The sequence below is a fragment of the Halichoeres trimaculatus genome, unplaced genomic scaffold, assembly GCF_033239565.1.
Source record: "Halichoeres trimaculatus isolate MK-OKI-2021-1 unplaced genomic scaffold, fHalTri1.1 fHalTri1_scaffold_18, whole genome shotgun sequence".
Taxonomy (NCBI): Eukaryota; Metazoa; Chordata; class Actinopteri; order Labriformes; family Labridae; genus Halichoeres; species Halichoeres trimaculatus.
This window is the reverse complement of record NW_027437196.1, coordinates 24,764,206-24,780,916: the sequence shown is the minus strand read 5'-3', so window position 1 is coordinate 24,780,916 and position 16,711 is coordinate 24,764,206. Positions and strand designations below refer to the sequence as shown.

Below are 16,711 nucleotides of genomic sequence, written 5' to 3'. Positions count from 1 at the left end.
CTTTAAATGTCAATTTTAAGATCTAAGTTCTTATTATAATGAGTTTGGTAGAGACGAGGGAGAAGCCTCACAAAGAGAGATGCTGATGCTGAATCAAAACAAAAAATGATCTCTTTGTTTGATTGATTTATAAATTTACAGCAATTGTTGCTAAATATGTGATCTCCTCCCAAGTCGTTCTGGTGTGTGTGACCCTCTGAACCCCTCTGGCTGACACCCTGCAGACTTCTTTACTGGCCACTTCTTTTTCGCTACACTTCTTTTCAAACAGTGAAATAAAAACTGGAGAACAAAAGATCAGCATGTTTTAAACAAAAAATCTATTTCCTCTAGATGTTAAAAGTCACTCAGTCTCAAAGGACTCCTCTCAGGCTTTTCTAAATGGTTTTACCCAATGAGAAGTGACTTGTGTTGAACAACTAACCACCCACTCAGCCACTGCTTGTTTACTCAGATCAACAATACAGGTCTACCAAGGAAGCCGTTTCTATTTTCATAGCATCTGTTTTACACAGATAAAGATAGTTATTTTCGTTGGTCTGCCTTGATGAGACTTTGATTGTTTCCTGGGCTGATCAAAGAACTGTCTTTGTTCGTATTTGGTGTTCTTTGTTGTGTCTGCTTTGCTCCTCTTTCCTCAATCAGTAGCCTGCCCTCTTCATCACCCTTCTCATTCATTTTGACAGAGCATCAGCTAATAACAGACTGTTTGTCTATAGGATGCAGGGGAAATGGTGCGCTCCCTCGTCGGTGGATTGGAACTGATTGTTAATTTGCTGAAGTCAACAAACAGCGAAGTGCTGGCGAGCATCTGTGCTGCCATCGCCAAAATAGCCAAAGACAGGGAGAATCTGGCAGTCCTTACTGATCACGGGGTCGTCCCGCTGCTGGCCAAGTTGACTGACACAGTAGGTTCACCTCACTGCTGGAAACAAACAACACGGTTTTCTAAACACACACATTTTCACTGTGGTTTTAGTTGGATTTTCCCATTTAATACATCATAAATCCAGGTAATAAGAAGTACATTGTATGTTTTTGCCAAGAGTCTCCTGCAAAGCTGGGCTCAGGTTTGCTGTTGTACACACTGTAAAGAATGGTCTCTGGAGATCAATAGCATCCTGTTTTCTCCTCCACAGACTGATGACAAGCTGTGTTGCCACCTGGCTGAGGCCATCGGGCACTGCTGCATGTGGGGCAGCAACAGGGCGTCTTTTGGTGATGCTGGAGCCGTGGCCCCTCTTGTGCGGTACCTCAATTCAAAAGACACCACAGTCAACAAGAGCACAGTGATGGCCTTGTACCACCTGTCAAAAGACCCCAACAACTGTATCAGCATGCACAAGAGCGGAGCAGTCAAGGTCAGTTTCAGTTTTGCAGGGGCTGGACTACTTTTTCTGCTTTTTCATAAACAATTTATAAAGTAATTATTCCCCTTGTTTATTCTGTGCCTTTTAGGCTAAATCTGTCATAATAACTCAAAGGAAAAGGTGCTTTGGCCTCAAACGCTCTTGTTTCAGCAATGTGTGAAAAACACTGAGTAATAAACTTTGAAAAGCTGTGACTATTTTCAGAGCCTTTGACCGATGGAGCAGAAACAAAGCGGGTTTTATTCAGCGGCGGAAACATGACTCCACTTTCTAGCCGTCATGGGAATTCAGAAAAGCAAACAGCTCAGTGTGTGCGCAGTGCCATTTCTCCGGTAGACCCTAGATGCCATTACAGCACAAGTCAAAGGGCTGTAGCTGGGGGTAACTGTTGCTAAGGGCTGTTCCTGGACATCAGGGCAGAATGCAGCCGCGATACGGTTCAGGCCAAAGAGTGGAGTCAGAGCTGTTCAAGGCTTTGGGAAAACAATGTTTTTTTATGCTCTCGGGTTTTTTTTTTCTCTGTAGGGCTACATCCGCCAGCTTTCTTCATCATTGCAGTTGTGTAGCACTCGTCCAAAAAGAAACAAGCATTGTTTTGTCTAACTTAGAGCCTGTTGGGCTGTTTCCATTCAGCTCCAGAGACTGTTTATGTTTGTCTCTGACAGTCATTGCAGATTTGATGTTCAGATTAGGCTCTAATTGATGTCTTGTCATAGATTATCAGGAACCCATATTTTTGGAAAGCATCACTATCTTCTTCCTCTGATTCAATCGTGTTTCACGTCAAGGACTTTCACATGGAAATCTTTTTGTGGCCCAAAGCGAGTTTAAATCCTTTTTCCCCTCTCCTAAATAACAACTGCGATATAAATTATAAAGTGGTTATGCCATTGCAGCCAGATCCTTCTTTCCCATGTTCATTAAATGGTGTACTTTAGCTCGATCTGCTGTTACAGTGTATGTGGTTCAACACTGGCCATAATTGGTAGCTGGACCGAACTTTGGGTGTTCCAAGGGAGTTATGTCCAATTTGCAAAAGTCGTTAAGCTGAATGCTTTTTGTAGTTTGAGCCACGACAAAAACTGGACAAGCCCTCTTTTTTTCTGTGTGTGTGCGTGTGTGTCTGTATTTGAAATCTAGTGTGTTGCATGGGTGTGAGTATGTGTGCAAATGAAAGGCATACCACCCTTTTAAATCCGTCTCTGTGTTTGCCCTTATTAATGTACCAGTTAAGAGTTGCAACACTACTCCATAATGTATTTTTGGACTTTTAAAGAGCTTAATTACCAAAGGCCACGTAACTGCACCAGTATTGCATTTGTTCTTAATCTCAGACATGGAAACACAACACAGGCAGCCTCATTGTTCAGTCTGGGCTCAGTCTCAGCTGGTCTGGAAGGAGGGGGCTCACCTGCCTGACCTCAGAGGAAATATTTCAAAGTGGGACCTTGTCCGTCTTTCATATTCTGTAATGTTCTGCTTGATGATCTACAGGCAGCTGGTAGAGAGAATGTGTTAGAATAACATTTCTGATCGTTGAAAATGCATTGGAGAGGGCTTATTGAGGATTGATACGGAGCCGTGTGTCTGATTTACAGCCTTGTGTAAAACTCTGGACAGCCTCCGATTATTGGAAAAGCATTTCAAAGAGTTCTTCTGAGCCGTTGAGAGTCTCTACAAACATATTTACCCACGTGTAGTGTACGATTTTGAATGACCGAAGATCTGTCTGGGTCCAAAGTTGGTTTAGAAAGTAACTTTCCCCTGTGGTGCACTTAAGCGGGCCGTCCCCTAAGATCCACAGAGGAAACTAAGCATGGATGAGAAAGCATTTCACACTGGAAAACAGATTACTGACTTGTCTTGGAAATATTTGCCTTAAGTCGGTCCATAGTCCGTCAGATATTTGTGTAAATACTTTGCTTTGGACTTCTTGTGTCAATCATCCTCTCTTTAAGTCTTTAAAGTTTTGTTTCTCAAATATTTTGCCTTTTTTCCTCAGCCTGTCACTCAGATCAGGCGTATAACAGGAGAAAAGCTAGAGGTGCAAAATACGTTCCCCAGAAAAGCCGATAAATTGCTCTCATGGTTTGATTTGACATCCACCCTTGGTATCTCACAGTTTTATACTGATGTGCTTCATTTTGTGTCATGAACAAAATCAACATGCTTCCCTCCTGTGCTTTACATTGCTTCCAAAAGCACTGGGGATTGTTTGCTCAAAGCATAAATCCTTGTAGACAGCTTCAGCCAGCTTTTTCTATTAAAGAGGCTCTCACATAAGAAAAGCTTTGTGAAGTAAATGGATGAAAATTACAAAATGTGGTGGTAATGATTGGTAATTTTACACCGAAGGCGTTCCAGAGCACTGCCGTTGCCAGGTCCTGGTATGTATTTTAGGCATTTACTAATCTAAATGAGAAAAACGTTTGCACTTTGGTTGCCATGTGCACACTCCTGCCCCAGCATGCTGAGTGTTTGTTTTATTTTTTTTCTCTCTCACACACAGTCAGACGTGAGGAGTGAAAGTGCACAGTGAGGATGTGGGGGGCAGAAAATACTTTAATGTGAGGGCAGGAGTGAAAACCAAACAGAGCATCACAGGTTTACTTCTTCAGTTGGATGCTGGTTTGTGGGTTACATGACTTCAGGTCGGGGTGTGGTGAGCAGATGATACAGGCCCTCTGTGCTGCCTGCTCTGTTATGACAACCATGGTTTTTACATCCATGGACTCTAATGTTGTCTAGACTCTGACCCAGGCCTTGCTCTGTCAGACATACCAAGCCATGCTCTGCAGGCCAGTAAGTCAAACTAGAGTTTATACTAACAGATATTTATTAAGTATCAGGATATGTTTGAGGCTGGGCTTAAAGGTGCTGCGGACGTCACTGTACAATGTGCACAACATAGTAAAAGGGGAGGATGAAACAACACAGTAAAAATCTGTAATGACAGGTTTTTGCTTTTATATCAGTGAGAGGTATAATTAGACATATTCATGGTATTAATCAATAACTGAAACACTACATACTGGTGTCAGGGAAAGTGTAAAGCAGCTTTTGTTTAAAACTCACCCAGACTTTTCTTTATTTGCAAGAAATTGCCGAGGGGAGCTAACAGAAAGGGCCTAGATGAGGTTGTGGTTTTAAGTTCTATGGCCAATTGTGGGACATAAAGCCAACCTCAATCAAGTCAATGAAATTTTCAAGAGTTTTGCATTTGTAAGTGAAACTTAAACATGGTGAGGAATGTTGACGCTGTGCATACACTTATTTTATGGCCTTTCCTGTCTGAGTTAGCTTTATCTACAGTTGAACAGTTTCATTTAGCAAATGTGTTTTTTCCAAAGCGACGTACATCACAAGCAAGAATTTAGAAAGAAGGAAAACCTAGTCAGTGTGACAGCAGTGCTACAAGTTATTCGGCTACAGGTGCTGCCATTAAGTGCAGAATTCTTTTTCCTTTTTTTTAATTTTGGTAGAGTAGAATAATCCAGCCAACTAACCACAATTAATTGATGAAACAATATACTTCAACCTTCAACAACATTGAGTAAATTGTGCTGAAAATTCACTAAGAGCTGGGTCTTAGAGCTTCTGACTCATACTACCCCTGAGGTCAAAGAGGAGAAGGCTCAGATTGAGAGCCTAAGTGTTCCCTGAACAGATGAGTCTTCAGACATTTCTTAAAGTAGAAAGGGAGTCTGTGGATCGTATTGAGTTAGGTAATTAATTCCACCATTTGGGCAAAACAGAGGAGAAAAGTCTGGCTAGAGATTTGGAGCCGCGCTGGGCTAGGAGCACCAGGTGTTTTTTACAAGCAGAGCATAGTGGGCAAGGAGAAGTGTAGACCTGGACGAGGGTCCCCAGGTAGGCAGGAACTGCTCTTTATCTTAACTGGACTGAAGGTAGGCAAGCATTACAAATAATTTATTTCCAGAACAATCTAACTAGCTAGTGGTAAGATTGTTGGCATTGAATATTTGTTGGTTATGGCTACATTATCGGAAGACAAAAACAAACAAACAAAAAGATCACTTCTTTTGGCACTAGAGGGCAGCACCTACGACCAATCAAACTTGAAGCACTTTGTCTCACTAAGGTTTTTCCCTCCATTTTAAATTCTTGCTTGTGTTGTACATCTTTGGACAAAAGCGTCTTTCTCTGTGTTGGCAGCATATACTGTAAAAAGAAATAAGGGTGTAGCCTTGCAATCACATCCATTTGTTCCTGAAACAGAGTCTTAAAGCCTGTCATCACAGGGTGGCATATTGGTTGTCTGAGCAAGTGTCTTACTGTTGGGGAATAAAAAGACCTTTCCCTCAGTGTGTTGTGTTAAAGATGTAAACTGTATATGTGTGTCTACAGGGTTTCTAGTATTTCTGGAGCCAGCCTCAAGTGGACACTTAGGGAACTGCAGTTTTTAGCACCTCCACGTGGCTTAATTTCTTATTCCTGGAGTTTGCTACTTGGTCCGAGGTGTGTTTTCATGCTATAACCACACACAGGGGAGCTTTATTGAAGGAGGTGGCTCAGTAAGACTCCAGAGAGATCCATCAGAAGCGCAGACAACAGACAAATATGGTATACGCCAGCAACCAACTGATGTAATGAAAACCTCCTCTCATTGGCTAAGAGTTTGGTCGGCTATGTCATGGTTTCAACTTTTCCTAAAGTCACTAATTGAAAAGTGTCTCTTTCGCCTCCTCTTCCTCCTCTTCACAGACACAGAAACAGCAGCTCACACACTCTCTGGCTCAAGGGAGACTGCAGGGAATGTTGTTTACCCTGACTTCCCTCACCAACTTCCCCTCAACCCCTGCTAAACACTGCTGTCTGTTTGTGCTGTTTGCCTGCATGGTGGAGGCTAAAACATGGAAATGCTGGAGCAGGAGGGGGGGCTGATGGAGCCATAATGGCTGTCAGACCCGGCACGGGAGAGTTAAAGCCTGAACTCCTGCGAGCAGACGAGGTCCAACAGGGCACACTTAACACCACGGCACCTCCATGTGCGATAGCATGTGTATGTACACACACGCTACAATATTGAGCAGCCCTCCCAGGCTGCACGCCTGCTCCTCCCCCTCCCTCCAGCCAGAGAGGGAGGAAAGCGTGTTTCCCAGCTCCCTTCTTGGAGGTCAGAACTCACTAGAGCTCTCTGAAGTACACAAACCTCAAAAACTCACGATTCACTCTTCAAATGTGGGGCAAGTGTTCATGTTACCACAGTCAGGCAATATCTAACAAGTGGCGTATTATATTCTGAGAGATCCCAGCTGGGAGGGAAAGAGCGCGTCTGAAAAAAGCAGTGAAGAGAGACACGCTTATCTCAGCCTAGCTGCACGCTTCGAGAGGCCTTATTTGGCTACGTCTGAATAACATGCTATGAGGCTGGCAAAAACTCTGCCTCTGGCACTTTTCAGGCATCCTCTCTTTTCACAAAAGAGACTTGTTTAGTGAGCTGCATGTTTTCTGCCTGTGGATGAGAGTTTACTTTTGGAGGTGTTTCTGGTGCTATTTAAAAATCATATAAAACCTGAGGGTGAATGTTTTACATATACTCCACCACACTGGGGCATTGAGAGGAGCTGATGTCTGAGACTGCAGCATGGGAAGAGATTTTCTCAATTTTTCATGAAACTTGAATTGTTTTTGTTCCTGTGTGTACAAGCTGGCTCACCTCATCTCCCATCTGTCGTCCTTACACTGTTTGTCTGTGCCCTAAACATCCTGGGAATGTCTTCTCTCTGATTCTTTGGCTGTTTGCTAATCACACAAATGTGCAGAGTTGTGCTTTAAGTTTGCATGTAACTTAAGGAGGGGTCAGGGTCATCCTCAGTCCTGCTCTGACAGGCATTATGAGCACGATGATAAACTGAGAGGGGTCAGAGCTCAGCGCTGATCACCAGCAGAGTCACATACACAAAAGATGTAACTAGGGATGTGAATTTACTGTAATTTCTGTATTCGATTACTCAAAATATGTAATAAATGAATAATCACAGATTATTTATATTATAACCGTAAACAAAGATATGTTCTGTTGTATTTGGACGTACTAGATCATAATTAAAAATTTTACATACGTCTTTTCCACTCTCGTAGATATTGTTCTCCATGGCAGAGGCTTGTACTCAGCTACCCAGCTCAGCCAACACCTTCAGCTGTCTAAAGCCGTCACCTTCCACAAAACTACTTGGGAGCATATCTCCAGTTACCATTTATTACCAGGCGATTCTCAATAACTTGTGAAGCTAGCAATCCGCTTTTTTCTCCTCGTGCTTTGAGCCCATGTCGTTAAGCATCAAACTAGTATTTTTACAGCTTGCAGGTTTAACACCACATATCTTACTCTGCACAATAACTTCATTGTTTATGTTGACGTACCAACAGACATCACTGTTCTCAACTGGCATGTCACAGGTGTAGCAGACGGTTCTGCATTTGTTGTGCTTTTGCTTTAAGTGTAATGATGTGTTCCTAGAGTGTTGCAGTTGCTGCCGTAGAGCAGTTGTTTTTGCTGGCTCGGTGTGCTGAAAACCTGGCTGTAGAAGTCACAATTTTGTATCCTGTTAATTATTTTCCTTCCCAGTATATTCAGTTAGGCAAAAACAAAAAGCTGAGTCACATATGTAACACTGTGTGTGTTCAATATATGCTGCTAAAGCAGTGCTTGCATAGGTGCGGAAATAAAAAAAATAGTTACTCAAGTAATGGGGTAAACTCATAGATTTTATAATTATTGGAAGTAGTATATCTAACGTCACCTGTCTGTTTCTGAAACAGACTTTTGAAGCAGATCAGCTATCACAACTATTCTGGAAGAGACGGGGGCTTCAAGTACAGCTAAAGGGCGCCTGTCAGTCAAGTGAGCTGAGCTGCGCTTCTGATTGGGTGAGCTTTGGACCTTTATATCCTCCAAACTACCAAGCTAGAAAGAAATTCACCCCTGTAAAGTGTGCTGATCATGAAATTAGTGAATAAGACAGGAGACGTTTTTTGAACCAGGCTGTAAATAGGATAATTTCTGCTGTGAAAACAGCTTTTCTTTTGGCTTGGTGTGGATGTGACCTCCAGTAGTTCTGAAGCCAGCCTCAAGCAGACACTCGAGAAACAGCAGATTTCAGCACTTCCGCATTGTCTTATATACATAGACTGGAGATTGCCACTTGAGTAAAGTGCGAGTATTCAAGTACCTAATTACACGTACTCATCCTTAGGTGTAACAGTGACAAGTAGGAAAAACTGGCGCTGCAACAGCATTCATGGTGGCAATATATGGTACAAAATGCAAAAAGCATGGGAATATTAGAAAAGGAGGAGTGTTTAAAGTGCATACTAGGTCTGTATACTTTTCACTAGTCTTCTTTTTAAATCAGTTGTTTTATTAAACACTAAAAACTTTGTCAGCATTTCTAACATAACTGTTTTCACCAGTCGTCATTAGAATCAGTTTAATCCTTCAGTGACGTGATGACATTTTAAACTTTTTTAGATGTCTCCTGCATTTATCTGAATCTCCACAAAAGACTTGATGTAAGATTCAAGGAAGGTTTCTCCTTGGGTTTTTTTTTAACAGCTTTACATGTGAGTCTGCTGAAGCATGATTACAGAAATTACTTTCAGAATCCCTTTTCATTTTCCAAACAAGGCCTTGATATATGGGGCTTAAAAGTGCCTCAGACTTCTGAGTGGCTGTATTTATCAAAGCTTCATTGTGTTTAGTTGCAGGGAGGCCTTAAGTGCTTAGTTGAGGGATGTAATGTTGCCATTGGTTCATTATGGATGTAAACAAGATGATCCAAAATAATTGCAAGTGTGGCTTAGGAAACCTCTGTGGCACACCATTATGAATTTACCAAGGAGCACACATTGAACAAATTTAGATGCATCCATTGCACCAGAGTATTTATGCTTACATTTACTCTTACTTTGATTCAGCCAGGCAGACGCCCACAAACATAATGTAGTGATTTTGCTGCAGATAAAACAGAAGAAATGGCTCACCCCTACAAAGCATATGCCACTCAGTGGTGTGCCATACATCCAGTGTTCCTCTTTGCTCATTTCTGCACAATACGCAGCTCTTTGAAGCTGCAAACATCTTTTTTAATGTTCAGTTTTATGTAACCAAAATATAAACTCCCAAAGCCGGGGATTTCTGGAGGGCGCAAAACCTTGTTCTGCAATAAGATCTAACGAGATCCATTACACAAGCCACTAATAGTCGGATATAATCTGACCTTTGGAGCAGCGGAAAGGCTGTCAAGTTGTGCGGTTCATGCTCAGGTTTTTAATGTCGAGCCTGCCCTGTGAGGCTTTCATCTGAACAAACTTACAGGAGCATGTGTGCTCGCAGCTGTAACCCCTTTGCTGAGGCATGGTTTGGAAGGGTAAAGTGGGACACACACACACACATGCACACACATACACTGAGGACCACATGCAAGTGTTGCTTGAGACTGTCAGAGACATTGTATAACCTTACAGCCTGGCTGTGCTGCGCAGTGACTGCTGCTGTCATGTAATATGGTTCAAACATATTAAAACACTGTTCCTGTTTGTGCTGCTGACTGTCACCTCCTCTGTTGTTTCTTCTCCTTCAGCCGCTCATCCGCATCATGGGCTCTGAAGATGAGATGCTCCAGGAAGCTGCTGCTGGCTGTATGCGCAACATCCGTCTGTTGGCCCAGGCCAACAAAGAGGACAAGTTGTTTTATCGGCAGTGAAAAAGGAATAAATCTTGAAACCAGTTCATCATATTCACATGGCTGCCTGTTTCTCTGAACACACGCTCCATGCATGATTCCTGTGTGCTGTTATCACTTTGTCCTGCTGTGTTTGAGTTTTTTTTTAACCGTGTGGTTACAGAGAATCTGATAAATCAACATGACATCCCCAATTTGATGTGTCTGAACATCATAACCAAATGAAAAGGGGCAATGGTCGATAAAAAATAGAGTAGGTTATTCTACTTTAAAGAAACTGGAAACAGAAACCACTTTTTCTCATCCCTTACCGGCACAAACTGTTAAAGAAAAAATACAAGTGTTACAAACTTTGGTACCACCAGTGTTTTGAGTCAGTTGTATCAGAAAAAGCCAAATAAAATGTTGTATCTTACAATATAATTGATTATTTACCTTCCTGTGTCTGTTCCAGAGCCCTGTCCTGATCTCTTTGTTTATCACCTACCTCATCTGCAGTTCAAACAAACATTTTATGTAACCCTCCTCACTCACTCTCACAGCGATGATAAAAATGAATGTCTCTTTTTCATGTTTGATCTTTCACCAAATACTGCGAACGTTGCTTAGCGTGAAACACTTCCCGAGCAGCATTCCTAAAGTGATCCACACGAGACCACCAGAACCAAACAAGGCACACATCTGTTTGGGGTGTTCAGCCTCCTGGTTTTCAGTCTGTGTACTCTTCTACTTAAAAAGTATTTGTAGCACGCAGCAGGCAGTGTGACATTTAGAAGAGTGGAGTTACTTACTGTTGGTTGGATATCGCCAGAGATTCATTTTATCAGTTAAAGCAATGCATTTCAGTTTGCCTACAGGAATGAGTCCCACATTTCTCCACTACTACAGATGTAAGAGCAGCCTGAGAAACTATGGGACCCCAAACATCTGTGATGGAGAAAAAGGGGCAAAATTGTGTCCTGCAATCCAGACACAGCAACTTAAGTCACTTTAACTGTAAGAGGTAGAGATCACAGCAACGATGTTCACAGTTTTGACATTTGCCTCATTTATATTTTGATTTTGAACATCAGCTCCAGCTTGCTTACTATTATTTTTGACTTGTTAGTAAACTCAACATTCAAACTGGGCTCCCCCTCCTTGGCTCAGTGCCAGCGGCAGCACACACCCACAGCCTTTAATCGCAGCTTCATGAACACTAGCCCTATAGCATTGCATTTCTACATGGGAGGGACTTGAGAGCTGTGCACCTGACTTGGCATGTTAGCACAAGCTAATCACAGGTATTTGACACATACCTTGTTAGCAGAAAGCTAACTCATGTCACTTTTTGTCCCATGCTGCTCTCCAAGTGCCCGAAAGTGAGTGAAAGTCGAGTCAAGCTTCACCCTCATTTAGGAAAAATCTTTATCTGTTTGGCGTTTCATTTCACTTTGTGTTTTTCTTCCTCCGTGCTACGTCCATTATTGTAGCTGCTCTGAATGGCTTTTTCCACTCGCCATTAATAACACACAAAGTGACTTGAGCACTGGGCAGGCTGGGATTGGCTGATGTAACCATGCTTAATCTCCACCCAGAAACGCCCAGATACAACCAAAACGTCAACATACAGGCTGAGGAGAGGGTTCAAGGCAGACGCAGACACTGACACATGTATAAAGGCCTGTAGGAGACGATTGAGCAGTATTCCTGTAAAAGTTGATATTTTAATTTTTAGGAAAATCTTGCAGACTCTACCTTTAATGGTCTACGTACAGCATGCATGAAACAAAAAAGGAATACAGTTTTGTGCATTTCCTCCAACAGCTGTGAATTATGTTTGTATCTTCCACATAATGGAGTTACTTTTATGTCTGATTTTGCAGCTTGTTTCCTTTCAGAAAAACATGCTTCATTTTAAAAAACAAGATCATTATTTTTGTCAGTCAAAAATAAGATGTCTCTTCTGTGGGGTCATCTGTGTTCCAGAGCACTAACATAGCATTTAGTCAGCACCAGCTATAAAACAACCTAATGAGGGATTCTGGGAAATCCCTCATTACAGAACATTGTTTTGCTCTATCCCCCACAAGTGGTGGTTGTCTTTTGTTTTTGGATATGTCCTTAAAGGGTATTTTCACTGCAGTGGTAGTGGTGTGAGTACAGCTGATCCTTTTGTCTTCTGCTCTTGTTTATTATAAACAGACCATATCAGGCAGATTCAGAGGAAGATCATCACAGCCTCCTCTGCTACTTCCCTCACCGTGCCTGTCAGCCTCTCCATCTCTTTGATCCCTCTGTCCTGGTCCCAGTTAGCTTAGATGCTCAGCACCCAACCACAGAAGCTGCCACTAAATCTCCCGGGACTTTTATCATTAATATCAGCAGCGCGCTAAAATAGAAAATTAGCAAAACAGTGAAAATATGTGGTTGAAAATCTTCATCACTCTTTGAAGTTTAAACACTTCCAGCTGTCAGCAGGGTTCACTGAGGGAGCACGGATCCAGTGGAAGCCTCACTACAATGAAGAAGCAACTTCCTCCAAGAACACAAATCTAGGAGCTGAAAGACGCCACTGTCTCCAGAGCAGTCAGGGCAAATAAATTCACAATGATTAATGGCTTTTTAACTCCACGCTGCCACTTTTATGGCCTCCGCAACATGCCCAGTGTCAAAACCTATTCTCTAGAATACTCGCAGAAAAGCATTTATTCGTTTCAACAAGCAGGGAAACATTTTGTTTTCCTTTTTTTGTGTGTGGCAGCTCAGCCTTCCCGTCTCTCATCGTCCCCTTTTTTATACATCAAGCTCTCTTATTTCCCTTTAAAGAAGTGAATTTTCCTGCCAGTTCTGAGATTTAATAGCAGGAAAAGTCTTTCCAAAAGTTAGACGAGAAGGTTGATAATAATCTCACTTTGGTTTGTTTTAAAGATTATTTTGGGGCTTTTCGTGCTTTTATTGAGAGAAGGGGACAACAGATAGAGCTGGAAACAGGATAGAGTATGACATGGCAAATAGCCAGGGGTGGGAATTGAACAGAATTTAACCACAGAGCTTAACAGGCACCCCACGTCTTGTTTTATGCAGCAAATGTGAAGTGGATGGAGTATAGTTAGCGCAGTGTGTGTATAAAAGAGCAGGAAAATTGCTACCTGTAAAGACTGCAAGCCAAGAACATCTCTCCAACTAACAACTTAGCGCATGGTATCTGATTTAAAATATACAAAGAGGATTTAGTGGTTTTTGGAGCGAATTACATGTTGGAATTATCACGACCAAAAAACAAATTCTCCGTCCAGCATGTCCGTCTGAGCGCCAGGCAGTTGTTTACCAGAAATTTATTTCAGAACATGACTTTCCCTAAAACCACAACTTGTCCTGATTGCATTTCTCTTTGAATATGGATTAAACAAACCAAGATACAACATGCTAATTAACCATGCTGGTTGGCGTATTTTCTCTGTTTTAACACAACCACTTTGGCTGCGTCTTCCCTCTTTCTTCCCCGTCTGCCAAACTTTAGGCCAAGCTAGATAACCACATCCTGACTCCGGCCCTATACTTAACGCACAAACATGAGATTGGTATTGATTTTTTCATCTCACATTGGGCTCAAACAATAAACTTAATTTTTTCAGACTTTAACATTTCCTCTATGAAACGACACAGAAAACTACACCACTTAACATCCATAAGTTTTCATCCATTAAGGCTTATGTTGGCTTTCTGCAGAAACTTGATTTTGCATTTATAATCTAAACAAGAAACCCATGTGATTCTGGTGATGGGTGAGAGGAAAAAGCATTTCAGAAAATGAGTTCGGCTGATTTTTTGGCCATGATTTTCTTTGCATCCGTGGAATTGGATTCCTCTGCAGATGAAGATGCCGAGCAATTAAATGGAAAAGACAGATTCTTCCTCTGCACTCTGGCTCTTATCATGTCTGTGTGATGAACACTGATCTGCAATATTTAAACACTCATTGGAAAAGTCTTCTTTCAACCTGATGTCAACCCTTGCAGGAGCCTGGCCCTCAGGCTCATTGGTCATAAAGCCACAGTTTGAATGTATTAGTCGAGCCACAAACCCTCTGAGAAAAGAAACTGCCACTTTCTTTGGCTTGCTGTCCAACACAGGGACATTATTCACGGGGAAATTAGAGGTTATATGCCTCCACGCCTCGGCAGAGGCAGCAATTACGTCCTACTCTGGCCATTTGAGATCTGATGCTTTTCATCGCTTCACGGAAGGGATAGAAATAGCCGAGGGATATCCCTGATGCTGTTGCTGCTGTTTGTTGGGATATTTGGACCCAGGCATCCACCACGCCCCGGTATCTCTCTGGTCTGTCTCACCAGTGGCCCGACCTTCACCCTGTCGGGACTCCAGCCGAGGTTTCCCTCAGGTCAGGGTGATGGATGCAACCACACTCGATGACTTTATTACACATTGCAAGACTTATGTGTGGAAATATCCGGTTCACAGTCAGAAAACTGGTCTGTCCGCATTCTGGGTGGACAGAGCAATAAACTTATATATCACTTATTTTTACAGTCAGGCAGCTGTGTATTGTGATACCAGCTTTATTGTTTTCAAATGGAACTGCTCTTTTGAAGTTTTAAAAGATCCCACATACCCTGCAGCGTTCTGTAGCTATATTTTATACTAGAAATTAATGAATAGTAAAAGCTCTTTCCAAATATTAGAAGTGGCTTTCAGTCCACTTTAGTGTCCAAGGACCAGTTTTAATATAAAATCACAAACTGTTGCACAGCAGTGGCAGCAGCATGGTTTGCTTGTGATGTTGCCATTAAAAACATGCACGTACACAACAGGCTCTCAGAGCTCCATCCAAACACAGGGCAGTGCTCTCTACTAGCAGAGGAACGAGGCTGAACACAGCTTCTCTTCAATCTGTAAATTAACTTTTTTTTTATCATTACAGCATGCTCACACCAACAGGTTTTCTGGAGCGAGCCTCGCGTGTCACTCTCAGACACTGTTTGCTTAGCGGCCTCACTCTCACACTCTGCTCCGTTTCCTTCCTTCAGTCATTCACAACATTGAGCTGCTCCGTACTCCCCAGGAGCCCCTCTCCTGAGATGCCTTTGCATCTCCGGCTGGTTTTTCAGGAGTTATTAATAACAGCTTTCACTGTACTAATGAATTTTGACGTTCACTCAAGAAACACATAAATAACAAGTCAGCGTGACACTGAACAAACACAGAAATGTGTGAACACGTGCTCTATCCTGTGGGTCAGATTTAAAGGCTGCAAGATTGATGTCAGTGTAATGGTGTCTAAAGTTTGATCTGTACCATGATTGGTCATGACAGCTACAGTCATGTACTTTAATGGCAGAGGCGTGGCTCTGCAGGATGTAGCAGGTCACTTTTTACCGAGCTCCAAAATCAAACAGGTAGGGGATGTTTTAGATCACTTTAAACTACTAGGCTTTTGATTTGTCAACTTGGCCTGTGAAACAGAAATCTTTGTTTGAAGTTAGAATTCAGGGTGAGATCCCCTCTATACTATAGAACAAGGAAGTTATCTCATCGATGTCACCAACTGGTTTCTGAAGAGTTTTGACGCCCAAAGTTAGCAGTCATCACAATAGAGATTAGCAAGAAGCTCTGGTGCGTCATACCCATACAACTGACTGTCACGTTCACCTCATGTCAGTCATCTGTGGTCTTTTGCTGAGGTGATAATTGCCTCATTGAGCGTGGGAAAACACCTCTCCTTGATCTTGAGTACTGAATCATCAAGATAAACCTCATGGAGGTGCTTGGGATTGAACCCAGGACCTCATACATGCGAAGCATGCGCTCTACCACTGAGCTACATCCCCACATTTCTGCAATCATCTACAACCCCCAGATTCACTCACAAGTTGCAGATTGCCAGCCCAATAGAGTTACAGGAAGCTCTTCATCAGAAGTCAAAGGCAATTTAGAATCACTACAGTCATATTGATGAAGGTGTAATGACTTGAACACTTTTAAGAACATCTGAGGGACTTGTAAGTATCGCTACTTGTCACCAAATGTGACCATCGTTGTCGGCAGGATTCGAACCTGCGCGGGGCAACCCCAATGGATTTCGAGTCCATCGCCTTAACCACTCGGCCACGACAACCACAGAAAATGGGATCCAGGCCTGAGGAGATGGCACAGTTAGGGATCTAGAGAGACAAAAGCAGGGAGCCAAGTCAAGAGCCCTGAGGGATGCCACCTCTCAATTTAAAGCTTTTCATGTAACTTTGTGATTTTTCTTTCCATGAGGAAGTCTTTGACCAGGCAGGAAGCTAAAATTGGTTTGCAGTGGTGAGGAACTGGTCCACTGCTTCGAAAGCAGCTGTGCTCACCACTGCACCACTATCCCATGGCGGGTAACTGTCAGGTCCTTCAGCTGAGTATAGGAAAATCAAATGTGAACTCTGAAGGAACAATTCAGCTGAGATAACAAGGAACAGAGCACAGGTCACTGTCTCTAAATGGAGCAAACATAAGTCAGACTGGTTGAGTAGCTGTTGAGTTACAGTAAGGATATCTGAGCGAGTGATGGATCTCTGGCTTTTGGCAGGAGCATCTGAAGGCAGACATTAACTATCCCTGCAAGCCAGGATACCTTCAGTCGATACTCCAGCTTCA

The 16,711-nt window shown here is 42.5% G+C and overlaps 1 protein-coding gene and 2 non-coding genes across 8 annotated transcripts in view; 1 reads left to right on the top strand and 2 right to left on the bottom strand.

The window, feature by feature from the left end:
* The window catches only part of odad2 (outer dynein arm docking complex subunit 2), a 51,029-nt gene extending 40,537 nt beyond the window's left edge, over positions 1–10,492 (top strand). For all 6 annotated transcript variants that reach the window (XM_074693554.1, XM_074693551.1, XM_074693556.1 and 3 more), the window contains 3 exons: positions 720–908; positions 1,140–1,361; positions 9,977–10,492. In XM_074693554.1, coding sequence (XP_074549655.1) covers positions 720–908; positions 1,140–1,361; positions 9,977–10,099 — 534 coding nt within the window. In that variant the 3' untranslated portion in view covers positions 10,100–10,492. The remainder of the gene's footprint in view (positions 1–719; positions 909–1,139; positions 1,362–9,976) is intronic.
* A 5,345-nt stretch (positions 10,493–15,837) lies between these two features.
* Positions 15,838–15,909, bottom strand: trnaa-cgc (transfer RNA alanine (anticodon CGC)). The gene has a single exon. It is a non-coding gene; the product is annotated as a tRNA-Ala (tRNA).
* A 205-nt stretch (positions 15,910–16,114) lies between these two features.
* Positions 16,115–16,196, bottom strand: trnas-cga (transfer RNA serine (anticodon CGA)). Its single transcript has one exon. It is a non-coding gene; the product is annotated as a tRNA-Ser (tRNA).
* Positions 16,197–16,711: the final 515 nt, after the last annotated feature.